Source organism: Narcine bancroftii, chromosome 6, assembly GCF_036971445.1.
Source record: "Narcine bancroftii isolate sNarBan1 chromosome 6, sNarBan1.hap1, whole genome shotgun sequence".
In the NCBI taxonomy this organism is placed as follows: Eukaryota; Metazoa; Chordata; class Chondrichthyes; order Torpediniformes; family Narcinidae; genus Narcine; species Narcine bancroftii.
In genome coordinates, this window is record NC_091474.1 from 173,332,799 (window position 1) to 173,346,951 (window position 14,153).

Consider the following 14,153-nt stretch of genomic DNA (forward strand, 5'->3'; position numbering starts at 1 on the left):
GGCAGGAGATGATAAGTGGAGAAGGGAGAGAGGGTACAGCAATGATCAGGGGGAAGAGGGACATTTAGGTGGGTGAAGGGGGAAGGGAGATGAGAACTAGAAAAACTAGAAAGGGGAGGAGAAAGAAAAGGTGAGGAAGTTAGCAGAAATCAGAGAAATCAATGTTAATGCCATCTGGCTAGAGAGTCCTAGACAGAAAATAAGGTGTTGTTTCTCCAATCTGCGGGTGGTCAGGATGGGACAGTACATAAGGCCATGGACAGACATGTGAGCATGGCAGTGTGACTTAGATCTGAAATAGTTGGCTATGGGGAGGTCTCCTTTGTGGCAGAGGGAGTGGAGGTGCTTAGCGAAGTGATCTGCCAATCTGCAACGGGTCTGTCCGATGTAGAGAAGGCTGCAAAGGGAATACTGGTTGCAGTAAATCAGTCCTGTGGATATTCAAGTGAAGTGTTGCTTCACTTGAAAAGCCTTTGTGGCCCTGGACCATGGTGAGGGAGGAGATGTGGGCATAAGAGTTGCACCTTCTGCAGTGGCGGATTAACCATTAGGCTGACTAGGCTGAAGCCTAGGGGCCCCGAAAGGTAAAGAGGCCCATAACAACCATTGGTTTACCAATGCCAAAATCTGCTCTCGGAACTCCAAATTGATTAAAGTGCTCTCATCTGGAGTCTATCACTATTTAGTATCCAAAATGCCAAACCAGAGTCAGGAAAATTGGGGTGCTTGGTGTTATGAAAAATGACTGCAGCAAACTTCACAGAACACCAGTGGTTAGTTCTATGACTGCCATAAATACCCAGAAAACTCATGGCAAGAATGCATCTTATCTCCACTGAAGAAGCCGAGGGTGCAGTCACGACTTGGAAATGACTTAAGGAACATGCGTGGTGTTCTCCAATACCCTGAATGGCAGCAGTGGGAGTGGAGCTGCACGGTAGGGGGGGGGGGGTGGGTCGCACTGATCTCATCAATGCGGATGTGGGGATCCACATTGAAAAGAGCAGCCACCGAATGGGAGTGAGGAACTGGGGTGAGCTCTGGGAATTCCATGGGTAGCTCCATGGGACTGTGCCCTGCCCTTCGCCTTTGCAAAGTTTTGCACCTAAGGTCCCAATGCTACCTGTTAATTAATGTTTGCATTTGTATGTACATGTGAGTCCAAAGTCTTCCTCCTGCAACAGAGGTCGGCTGATACAGCGCCACTCAAGGAAGGTTTACTTTTTTTTTTAAAAAAGACTCTCCCTTCTGTGTTATTTTGTATCGAGACTTTTTTAGAACTGATTTTATTTATCCTTTTGTAACTAGCAGACTTTTCAAATTATTTGGGGCTAGCAGATGGCTTCTGTAATGTAAAGTTTTGTTTGATTTTAATGAAGTTTTTCCTTCGCTCCTCCAACAAACACAAACTGGTGTATTCGCAGGACATACCTGGCAGATAAATTTAGAATATATGAGGGCATCACACCCAAATGATAATAGATGGAATAATTTTACTTCATTCTATTCATCGAACAGGGGGCAGGGGGCAAGGTCAGGGGGGGGCCTTACTAAAACAGCCTAAGGCCCAGGTGGTAGTTAATCTCCCACTGACCTCTTGCAGCCAGAGGGGAAAGGCTGGGGGGGGGGGGCGGCATTATAGGTGGGGAGGGATGAGTGCACAAGAGAATCACGGAGGGAGGGAGGGTCCCTATGGAAGGAAGAGAGGGGAGGGAAAGGGAAAATGTCTCTGGTGCAGGAAATTCTGGTGAATGGATGCGGAGGCTGGTGGGGTGGTAGGTGAGGGTGAGGGGGATTCTATGTTTGTTGTGTCTGGGGGCAGAGGGGGCCAGGGCAGATGAGCAGAAAAGGGAAGTGATACGGGTGTGGGCTGAGTTGATGGTGGTGGAGGGGAAGCTATGTTTGTGGAAGCCTCTGGTTTGTATCTCAACTACCCTCAGTGGAAAAAGCCTATCTACATTTACTCTGTCTACCCCCCTCATAATTTTATCAAATCTTCCCTCATTCTTGAACACTCCAGGGAATAAAGTTCTAATCTATTTAACCTTTCCCTGTAACTCATGGGGATAACATACAAACTCCTTACACATAGCACTGGATTTGAATCTGTATTGCTGGCACTGTAATAGCGTTGTGCTAACGGGCTAACCACTACACCAACCATGCTGTCCAATATGTTGACAGCTTCCTAATCATATTGGAGGTTCAGAACTAGGGGCCGAGGAGTTAACTTGGATGCCTAGAATCCGGGTTAACTACTAGAACAGACAAGAGGCCATGCAGCTACATAGATTATTAGGCGATGCCATTGGAGGAGTCTCAATGTCTCTGAAGGGATTCTCTTTTGCATTTCCATCTCCTCTTGGTGGGGGTGCTGAACTAGCGGTGTCTCCAGTATAGTAAACTAAACTAATTTTGTGTATTTATGCACATGACAATGAAAAGGGATTGACCTGAAACTTATGAATAATCTGAATTACTCACTTTTAAAAAGGGGAACTGTGTAGACTGCTGACGGATGCTAATTAATGTATGATATATATATCCATGAAGAATGTAGCTGGAGAGAGTAGAATAAACATGCATCCAGTTTAGCCGTTCACCATGCCGCTTTGTATGCTTGAAGTTAAAATATAAACCCACACATAGTTGATATTGAAGCAACAATAAGAACTTGTCTTTATACAAGAGACTATTTCTTCACTGACCTGCAGAATTCCACCAGTGGTTTAACTTTTCTCTGCAGTCTCTTGTGTCCCTCCTTATTGTTATTTGTAGAACCATATTTCATGATCTTTACTCAAGCTGCTGCAGATAAGGCAGCACAAATTTTGCTAATAAATTGAGTGGCCGAGGATTGGCATGAATGTTTCTTCACCTGATTTCACAAAAACTTTGTTTGCACCATCATAAGTTGTAAAGGAGAGAAGCACTTTGGAGAAGAGTACCAGCATATACTGTTTTCCCTCCCTCCAATTCCTAATAGTCAATTATAGACCAAGTAGTACCTCAGCTCAATGTAATGGGCATCTAATACCCCAGGATATCATTGTTAGAGATGTACTCTGTACTCACCGTTATCACCCTTCTGCCCTTTTTGTCCTTTTCTTCCTCTTTCACCTCTGCGACCTTTTAAAAAAAAATACAAGAAATACACATTAGTGAGCAAAAATGCTCAAATTGGAGGCCTGTAACCATGGTGTGCCACAGGGATTGGTGATGGAGTCACTGACTGTCATCCATAACAGCGACTTGTATGACAATGAAGTTAGTAAGTTTCTTGATGATGCCGAAAAACAGCTATAGAGAACAGGATTGAAGTGAGCTGGAAAAGTGGGCCTTGGAATGACAGATAGAATTTAACCGAGACAAGTATGAGATTTTCACTTTGTTCAGTTAAACCAAGACAGGGCTTACAAGATGAATGGTAGAGCCTTGGGGAGTATTGTAGACAAAAAAGATACTTGGGAGGTACAGCAACAGGGTTCTACGAAAATGGTGTTTTCCATCAGGACTTGTCCAGTTTTGTTTTTGGTGGCACTGCAAAGCTACTTTTGCTGGTGGGCATTGATGACCCTAATCAGAATACAATATACATCCTTCTTTCGACTAAATCTGAAGACTACTAATTCATCTGATTCATCTGCCAAGAGATAGTAGGTGTAATCAGAAGGTTTCCTTGCCCGTGTTTGACCTGATGCCTTGAAACATCCTAGGGTCTGTAGCCAATGTTGAGGAACTGAATGGTTACTGTGTTTCCCCCTTGTTAAATAATCTATATAAGCAAAATTAACTTGACTCATCTTAAGTTAATCTCTTCTGCACTAATCAGGGTTGTGCATTTCTAAATTTATCTCACTACAGAGAAATGAATAATGTAGAACACTTCAAATGTGGCCACTGAAGATTCTGAAGTGTGCCATTCAGGTTCTGAGGACTAGAATATCAATTATGAAGAGACTTGAATAAACTTTAATAAATACAAAACTAATTTCTCTCAGAGGCTTCCAAAACAATGAGGTATAAATGGAGGAAAATCAGTCTGACTTCAGAAGTCATAAACCTTGCACCAGATCGAGGATTTTTGGAAAATCAATATAATATATTCTGTTTTATTAAATATGATTTTAACACACCATTTTAGGGATTGCACTTTCCAATTCTTCCTCTTTATAATGAAGACCAGTCATTCACAAAAAAAAACTAAGCAAATCAAATTCGATTTTTATCTCCATGACATTTTGGGTTTTCATAGTTTTCAGAGTTCTTTTTTTTTTGAATATTTTATTTTCAAAGGTTCATGCAAATGCAAACAATACAAAGCATTTTCTTGCCAAGCAATATCATTTACAGAGTCCAGTATTTTTTCCCTTCCACTCCCCTTGTTCTCTCCCCACCTTCTCTCAACTTGTACAAACACACAACTACATAAGAAAAATGGCCTAGCACCAACGGGATCCAAAATCTTCCTCAAAGTTCAAGAAACACGGGAGTTAAATAAACTGTAAAAGTAAAACTAAAAAGTAAAACACGTCGTCTGTGCCACAGCCCCAATTCACTCTCTCCTTTATTTACCTGGTAGGACGGCTTGCTTCCTATCTCATTACTCAAGGGGAGGTGGGTGAATATAGATAATTTCTGCACACCTATATGCCTCAGATATGGCTGCCATACTTCAATGAGTGTGTCATATTTATATATAAGTAATCTTCTCCAGGGGAATATAACTCTGCATTTCCATATTCCATCGTGTAATACTAAGTTGAGAGTTAGCCATTTCCTGGCTACCAACAATGCGACTTTCACAAACTGAATTTGGTGCTTGGATAGTCTAAACTGCATTTCACCAATATCACCCATATCTCTCTTCTTCTTTCTTATCCAAGTAACTGTCTAAATGTTGTTTAAACACCATTTTCTCTGGCAACTCATTCCAGATAGCCACTACATTCATGTGAAAACTTTGTCCCAAAATCTCCATTAAACTTCTCCCCTCTCAACTAAATCTATGGCCTCTACTTTTAGATTCTCCCATTCCTGGGAAAAAGACCGACTATTTACTCTATCTATACCTTACTCCAATTAGTATTATTTTGGAAGGCTAACTGAAAATGAAATTGTATCTGTGCAATATTCCTGGAGAACAGCAATTCCCTGATAAAAAATGAATTGGACTATTAATGTACGACAGGATGAAGCTTGAATAATAACATACCCCATGATCCTTTCTGTCCCTTGACAGAAAACCCAGGTGGTCCACGCTCTCCAGGATCCCCTTTGAGGCCTATTTGTCCAGGTTTTCCAGGATAACCAGGAGTCCCTAAAAAAAAAGCAAAAACATGCCTCAGAATGACTATTATCCATAGGTTGCATTTTGCTCTTGGAACAAAGGCAGAGTTTATGGCAATTGAGGAGTTGGGTATCATTCAACGCTCCAACAGTCCTTGGGCATCTCCATTATACATGATATCCAAGAAAACAGGTGGATGGAGACCCAGCAGCAATTACCTTAGGCTTAATGATGTTACAACACCTGACAGGTACCCAATTCCTCATATACAGGATTACTCTGCCCACCTACACCATTGCCACATTTTTTCCAAGGTTGATCTGGTCAAAGGATATCATCAGATACCTATCCATAAGGATGATATCCCTAAAACAGCAATTATTACCCCTTTTGGACTTTTTGAATTCCTCAGAATGCCATTTGGATTGAAATACACTGCTCAAATATTCCAGCGGCTGATGGACGCTTTAAGCAGGGATTTGGAGTTTGCATACATTTACTTGGATGACATCCTCATAGCCAGTCAAACTGAGCAAGATCACCACCTGTATTTGCACCACCTTTTCCAATGGCTAGAGGAATTCGGTCTTACCATCAACCCTAGCAAATGCCAATTTGGCAGATCCACCATTGACTTCCTCAGACACAAGATCACGGTCAACAGTATATTTCCCTTATCCAGCAAGATAGACGCAGTTCGTGCTTTTTCCAAACCTACCACGGTTAAGGGACTGCAGAAATTTCTGGGCCTGATAAACTTCTATCAACGGTTTATTCCTTCAGCTGCTGACATTCTTCGGCCACTGTTCCAGATCATCTCCACCAAGCACAGGGACGTTACCTGGACATCAGAGGCACAGGTTGCGTTTACGACTGCTGAAGAGGCATTGGCCAAAGCAGCAATGCTCGCCCATCCCAACCCTGAGGTTGCCTTGGTACTAAGCACTGACGCCTCGAGTACGGCTGTGGGTACGGTTCTCAAGCAGTACATCAATGGCCATTATCAACACCTCGCTTTCTTCAGCAGGCATTTAATGTCAACGGAACTTAAATATAGTACATTTGATCGGGAACTGTTTTGCATTGTACCTAGCCACACGGCACTTCTGATATATTTTGTAAGGTCGCCATTTCACTGTGTTTATAAGCCACTCATTTTTGCCTTCAGCAAAATAACGATCCATGGTCAGCAAGACAGCAGCGTCACTTATCGTATGTTTCAGAATTCACGACGGACATGCACCATGTTTCAGGGAAAGATAATCTTGTCGCAGATATGCTGTCCAGACCGACTGTATATCATATTCAGGGTGGAATTGATATTCCTGAATTGACTAGTGCACAGGCCATCGACGCCGATGTTCAGACATATAGTTCGGCCATTACTAACCTGGACATACAACGGGTGGCACCACAACAGGGTGGCCCAACCCTTCTTTGTGACATTTCTTTAGGCTACCCTAGACCGTTGATTCTGGCATCATGGAGATGACGTCTTTTTGACCAGATACATGGCTTGTCTCATCCATCCATCCATCAGAACGTCAGTCAAACTCATTTCAAATAAATACGTATGGCATGAACTAAGAAAAGACGTCGCTCAATGGGCACGTATATGTGCCTCCTGCCAGACGGCCAAAATTCAGCGGCCCACCAAGCACCTCCTCAGCCTTTTCCAGCGGTACGCAGGAGGTTTGAACACATGCATGTGGTCCTGGTCGGCCCATTGCCAGTATCTCAAAACATGAGATACGTTTTAACAGTGGTGCACCGTTTCATGTGTTGACCAGGGGCCATCCTGCTGCCATTCAGTGACACTGAAGCATGTGCTAGGGCGTTCATCATCAATTACATCGCTAGATTTAGTGTCCCAACGCACATAATGTAAGACTGCAGAGCACAATTCACCTCTGCATTATGGTCTGCCTTTGCATGCTTTTGTGGCTTACACCTGCACCACACGACGGCGTACCATCCACAGTCAAACTGCCTTGTGGAGCGTTTCCACCAGCAACTAAAGTCCACGCTTAAGGCTCGACTCACCGGTCCCAATTGGGTCGATGAATTGTCATGGGTTCTACTGGGAGCTCCCAAAGGAAGATTTGTCTGCATCATCGGCAGAGATGGTTTATGGTATGGTACTTACAGTTCCAGGGGACATTCATTTCACAACCAACTCTAACCTGGACAACCTTCAGCAACTTTGACACGGTATCATTAGCAGGAAACCGTTTCCTACCAGCTGGCATGGAACCCCTAAATAACATGTGCCCACAGCTCCTCGACGCTAATTTTGTTTTTGTATGCAGACAGGTCCCAGTAGCACTGTTACAAGAACCATATGATTAAGAGGGACGGAGTTGTGTTTACTTTGGACATTGGGGGACATTTGCAACTGTTTAGTGTCGACAGACTGAAGCCTGCCCATATGGATCCCACTGCACCCATTCAATGCCCACAGCCCAGACGACGTGGGTGTCCTCCTAAGGCACACGCTACTGGTGTTTTAATTTCCAGTGACAATTTGGGGGGGGGTTGTGATGTAGAGGGTGTGTAGCAGGCTGAGCGTGTGCACAGCGCGGCAATGCGAACTGTTGCCGGTGGGGTTCTGCGGGCATGCAGAACCATAATGTGAACACCTGCCTACTCACTAGGACCGCACGCAAGGGATACCGAGTGCTGAGGAACAGCACGTAGAGTCCCCTGCTGGAAGGCGCAGGACACTTGCAAGGCTAGATTTAAACCTGCCGGACACAAGATCACGGCAGCAATTTCATAGTGACACCCCACCTTGTCTCATGGAGCCCAGGACACACAGTATATAAAAGAAGCCTGTCAACCTGAATAAATCAGTCTTCAGCTGACTAGTCTGGTGTGTGGTTTTGTATTATTTCAGTAGCTCTACCGTAGTAGCCGCTACAGTACGGTTTTTTTTGGAAGGGTGAGAGGAAACCGGAGCCCCCAGAGAGAACCCACGTAGACGTGGGGAGAACATACAAACTCCTTACAGACAGCGCGGGATTCAAATCCCTGCCCGATCGCTAAGGCTATAAAGACATTGGCAAAAGCCGTTATGCCAACCGTGCCGCCCCAATTCAGTTTATGAAAACTAGGAATTGAGAAGCAAGATGAGAGCAATGCAGCTAATGTGCAAAAAGATACTTGGCAAGACACAATATATTAGGGTTGTTAGCAAAAATGAAGCCCATGTGCTGAGATCTGCAGTAACAATATGAAACCGATTTTGTGGAGAGTTGTAGCAGCCTCCCCTACTGTTAGAGTGAGGCCAGATGTAAACAAGAAGAGTAAAAGTAAGATATTTAAAAAAAACACAACCCTTTGCACTCTCTCTAGCTCTGAGGAGGAATTGTTGAGCTGAAAAATTGGATGATTTCTCTTTCATGGATGCTGCTTGACTTTGAGTTTTTTTAAATGTAGATATGGTAATTTTGGCTCACGAGTCCATGCCGCCAAATTTATTCCTGCAGTTCTATTTATCTTTTGTATTCCAACATCTGCAGTTGTATTTGTTTTCCACTTTTTATGCTATTCATTGTTTCCAGTGACTAAAAGATTGATTTCTGCTGACTGGAACAGAACAAAGCATGATGATGAATGAGGAAAGCTTCCATACATGAGAGTCTGGTATTTGGAATGCTCTCCCTGATGGATTGACATACAGAGACTCAAAGAGTCATCCTCAGAGAAATCCTGAATAAATATTTGAAAGAGAAAAATAATGCCGATATGGGCAGAATGCACCATATTGAAATAACTAAGTTTCTTTAAGATTTGGCACAGACTAAATGAGTCAAATGCTTTTGTTCTGTGCTATTGATATACTACGATTATAAATATCCCAGACAAATGACTACTGATGTTTGAATAATGATTGAAACATTTTTTGTGGAAGCACCATGGTTTCATATTTCAATTATCAATCAAATATCATTCCATTTTAGTGCAGTATACAGTAGAGCTGGAGAAAGGCAGCAGGTCACACAAAATCCATAGGAAGTAAAAGGCAGTCAACGTTTTTGGGTCAGGGATGTTGAAAATCAGTTAGACACAAGAATAAAATGGTTTGGGGAGAGGGGAGGAGAGGAAAGGGGAGGAGCATAGGCTAACAGATAAGAGGCAAATGGTGGATTCGGGTGGGAAGATGAGGAGATGAGGTAAGAATGGTAGCTCTCTGATCGGAGAAATATGGGAGACTTGACACAGACTGGGTGTTTGTTTTGATAGCACCTTTGCTCTTTTTGTTGTAATAACAGGTCTTTTCAGTGGCCAACCACTTTAATCCCACATATCACACCCACACTCATATCTGCCCATGGCCTCACGTACTGCCAAATAGAGGCCACCCACAAAATGATAGAATAAATCTTATATTCTGTCTCAGTAGTCTCCAACCAGATGGCATCAATATTGATGTCTCCAATTTCCATTACCCCCCCTCACCCCCAGTTTCTCTCTTTTCCTAGCCGTCTGTCTCCAGCTCTCCACCTCCTTCCCTTCCTTTTCCTATCAGGGAACTGTCTTACTGTTAGGTCTGCTTTGTTCATGAATGAGTGAGTCAGACACCAGACTGAGTCGAAATCAAGGTTCTTTGTTCTTTATTACCGGATTGTAACACTTGTAACTAACAGTGTTAGTTGGAGAAGGCGCATTCTGCTGTTATCAGCAAGTGGTGTTTTTTATACCTCAGGATACGTACTTAGTGAATTATCATACCATTACATTGTCCAATGAATAAACTGTTGCTATCCTTCTCTGCTAGCTTGCTGCACATCAATTTGTCATTACCACTCTTATCTTGAGAGTACAAGGTCACAACTGCATCTTGTTACGGCCCAGCACTGGGTGACTCCTTCTTCATTCCCAGCTCATGATGTTTTTACCTAACATTACCCCCTCAACACATTCTATTTACGATGTGCAGTGAACTGGAATTCACTATCTATGTATTGTTCAGATGTCTGGCTCCTCTCCTGGCTCCACCCTCACCTACCCCCAATATGAACCCTGGTTTTCCCACCTTATCTCAGATTCCTCTGAGGACTATTGTGTCTACTGGCCATTGATTGTAAGCTATTAAAAGCACGTTTGTACTCCTCACTTGTCTCCGAGTGCATTTAGTCACATTACAATTTTAATAGCTTAACTTTGAAGCAGGATGGAAGCCCTGTTGAAGCCAGGCATGCTCCAGATAGACCCTTTGTCCCGTGGAGTCCCAGAGGAATTCACCTATTGGCTGGAGTGCTTCCTGTCTTACCTGATGGCCACACAAGACATCTTAAACTCAGATGGTCTACGGAAATCGGCACTTCTTTCTTGAGTCGGCCCCAAAAGATTCACTGTCATCAGAGACTGTGCTACCTACGATTCAGCCTTTGAAGGCTTGAATGCTTGCTACACGAGGCCCCAGACGATGAGCTGGTGAGACACAGATTCTCTCAACGTCGGCAGTGTCCAGGTGAGTCACTGGACGACTATGTTCTTGAACTGTGGGCCCTGACCAGAAAATGCCACTATGAAGCGGCCACGGCCTGGGTGAGAGAGGAGGAACAAATCCGGGACACCCTCATGGCAGGAGTGAGGTCAAGGTACGTGAGACAGTGACTCCTGGAGTTGGGGAAGAAAGACTTGGCCAGAACCCTGGAGGTGGCGAAAGTGCTCGAACAGGTCAAATGAGAGCTGATGACCTCATGGGCAAATGTGCTGCCTTTTCAGAAGGCCAGGTCATTGGAGCACCTGTGACCCCCTCAGCTCCAGTGCTGACCACTGTGGCCTGGCATAGCACCTCCTCGCTTGATGCCCCACGAAGGACTCCATGTGTGCAGGATGCAGTAAGTGAGGGCACTGGATGAAGGTCCACCGGGCTAAAGGAAACCCAAAGAGGACGACCTAGTGTGCAACCCCCAAATCATCACTCGACCTATGCTAAGTCCTGAAGGACTGGCCTCCTCCTCTCCGTGCTGTTTGCTGCCAGTGTCTTGATGCACCTCGTGGTGGGACCCACCACCAGAAGTGAGGCATCGCAGAAAGCCACGGTGGCCATCTTGCTACGCCTCAAGGTCAGCGCTGCCTAGTCCTTCGTCGGATCAAGATGGAGGGTGGCATCTTGCCGTGCCTTGTGGTCAATGCCATCTTGTCTGCCCGTGGGCAAAGAGGAGGGAGTCGACATCAGCATGGGGAGCAACAGGGTTTCTGGAGCACTGGCATCGGTCGTCCTGAATCAGGCAATACCTCACTAATTGAATAACTTGATAATGGAGGTGAGGGTAAACGGACATTTGACTGATTGCTTAGTTGGCATGGTTCCACTGAGAGCTTTATAAATTCTACAACGACTCTGTGGAACATCTTAAGAGTGTAGCTGATGGACTATCATATTTTCCTAGCTTCACACTCGCACTCTGCGATGATCCGGGGTATTGTAGAGTACATCTAACTGTAAAAGGTGGGGGGGGGGGGTGGTAATTTTGCAAGTTCTGATTGAATGTATTGAAGGATTTGGGTACTCCTGTGTTGCTGGGTCCAGACTTCCTGTGTCAGTCACCTCTGGCCCACTCCCCCAATCACGGTGCCGAACAGAAGGTCCCAAAAGCCGGACACCTCATGCATTCTCTCCACCCTAAATATTGATCACGGCCCACTGTTTCCGAACCTGACTCCCAATTGCAAACCAATAGCTACAAAGAGCAGTGTGGGGGATCGGGGATTTATTAGGGCCAAGACACAGAGGCTGCTCAAAGAAAACATCATTGAGCCCAGCAACAGCCTATGGAGAGCCCAGGTGATAATCACGAAAGGGGAAGAAAAATCCAGGCTAGTGATTGATTACAGCCAAACAATTAATCGTTTCACACTCCTGGTCACGTCAACCACTCCCTTGAACATCAGCCATGGTAAATGAAATTGCGGAGTATCTGATCTATTCAACCAGCAACCTGGAAGCTGCATACCATCAATTACTGATCTATTCCAAGGACTGCCCCTACACCGCACTTGAGGCAGACGGATGGCTCTATCAGTTCCAGAGGGTCCCTTTTGGTATTACCAAAGAGTTCTCAGTTTTCCAGGGACAGATGGACAAAATGGTCGACAATTATAGATTGAAGGCCACCTTCCCTTATCTTGACAATGTCACCATTTGTGGACACTCTCTCGATCATGACCCCCAACCTCCAGAGGTTTTCCACACGGCCAAGGCCCTGAATCACACGGACAACTCCAGTAAGGCCGTATTCTGGAGGAAACATCTGATGATCCTGGGCTATGTGGTGGAGAATAGCATAATTGGGCCTGACCCCCTGTTAGACCTCCCGATCCTGAGGACCATGAAAGCTTTAAGGAGGTGTCTGGGCTTCTTCTCCTACTATGCCCAATAGGTCCTTCATTACATGGATAAGGTCAGCCCTCTTTTAAAGTTCGCCTCTTTCCCATTGTCAGCCGAAGCACAGGCGGCTTTCGAAAAGCGATGCCTCTGACATAACTCTGGCCGCTACCCTTAACCGAGAGGCAAGCCAGTTGCCTTTTTCCCCTGCACCCTACAAGGCCACGAACTTCGGAACGCATCAGTAGAGAAAGAGGCTCAAGCCATCTTAGAGGCCATCAGGCACTGGAGGCATTACCCAGCTGGCAGAAAAATTACACTGCTCGCTGACCAGCGATTGTTGGCATTTATGTTTAATAATGCAAAAAGGGGTAAAATAAAGAATGATAAGATTGCCAGGTGGAGGATCGAACTCTCCACCTATAATTACAACAAAGCATACAGGCCAGGTACTCTCAATGAATCCCAGATGCCCTGTCAAAAGGGAGCTGTCCCTCTGCACATACCGACCAGTTGCGGTCATTGCACAATGAACTTTGCCATCCAGGCATCACCCGCATGGCTCATTTTGTCAAGGCATGCATTGAGGACATCAGGGAAATGACCAGGCCCTGCCAAGTCTGCACGGAGTGCAAGCCCCAATTCTACCACCCTGTCAAAGCACACTTGATAAAGGCATCCTGCCTCTTTGAATCACTCAGTGTCGATTTCAAGGGTCCCCTCCCTTCCATTAATGGAAACGTGTACTTTCTCAATGTCATCAATGAGTATTCTCATTTTCCATTTGCCATCCCCTGCCCAGACATGACCACCACATGGTCATTAGGGCTTTGCACTCTATTTTTACCATGTTGGGTATCCCAGCTATATCCATAGTGACCAGGGCTCATCATTTATGAGCGAAGAACTATGCCAGTACCTGCTCGCAAGGGGCATTCCCTCAAGCAGGACGACTAGCTACAATCCCCAGGAGAACGGACAAGTTGAAAAAGAGAACATGACTGTATGGATGGCTGTGAAATTGGCTCTCTGGTCCAAAGGCCTTCCAGACTCACACTGACAAAAAGACCTACTCACGCTCCACTCCATAAGGTCACTCCTCTACACTGCGACCAACGCAACTCCTCACGAGCTTATGTTCCAGAGGAATCCTCATCTGGGACTACTCTCCTGGCTTGGCTGATGGCACCAAGGCCAGTCCTGCTGAGAAATCATATGAGGAGGAGCATCCTCTCATATCGAGAGGATGCATCTGCTGCACGCCAACACAACATATTCTATATGTTATACCCTGATGGCAGAGAGGTCACCTGGCACCTGCTGGAACTGAGAGTCTGTTGCCTCAAGTTTGCCAGGAACTACCGAGTACCTGACTCAGGGTCCCGAAAGTCACTGTTTGGGAAGTGGTCCAATCCACCTCAAGACCTGAGCCGGAGCCCTCGAGACTCACTGATCCTGTACCACAGCGAGTCCAGGAAGTTCAAGAAGCCCAAAATCATCCAGTATTGTGGTGCTCAACTAGAA

At 45.1% G+C, this 14,153-nt stretch overlaps 1 protein-coding gene across 1 annotated transcript in view; it reads right to left on the minus strand.

Annotated features, from left to right (window-relative positions):
- Positions 1 to 14,153, minus strand: part of scara5 (scavenger receptor class A, member 5 (putative)) — a 113,105-nt gene that overhangs the window by 31,244 nt on the left and 67,708 nt on the right. The window contains exons 6-7 of the mRNA XM_069886778.1: positions 5,216 to 5,320; positions 3,076 to 3,129 (exon numbers count right to left, since the gene is read on the minus strand). Coding sequence (XP_069742879.1) covers positions 3,076 to 3,129; positions 5,216 to 5,320 — 159 coding nt within the window. The remainder of the gene's footprint in view (positions 1 to 3,075; positions 3,130 to 5,215; positions 5,321 to 14,153) is intronic.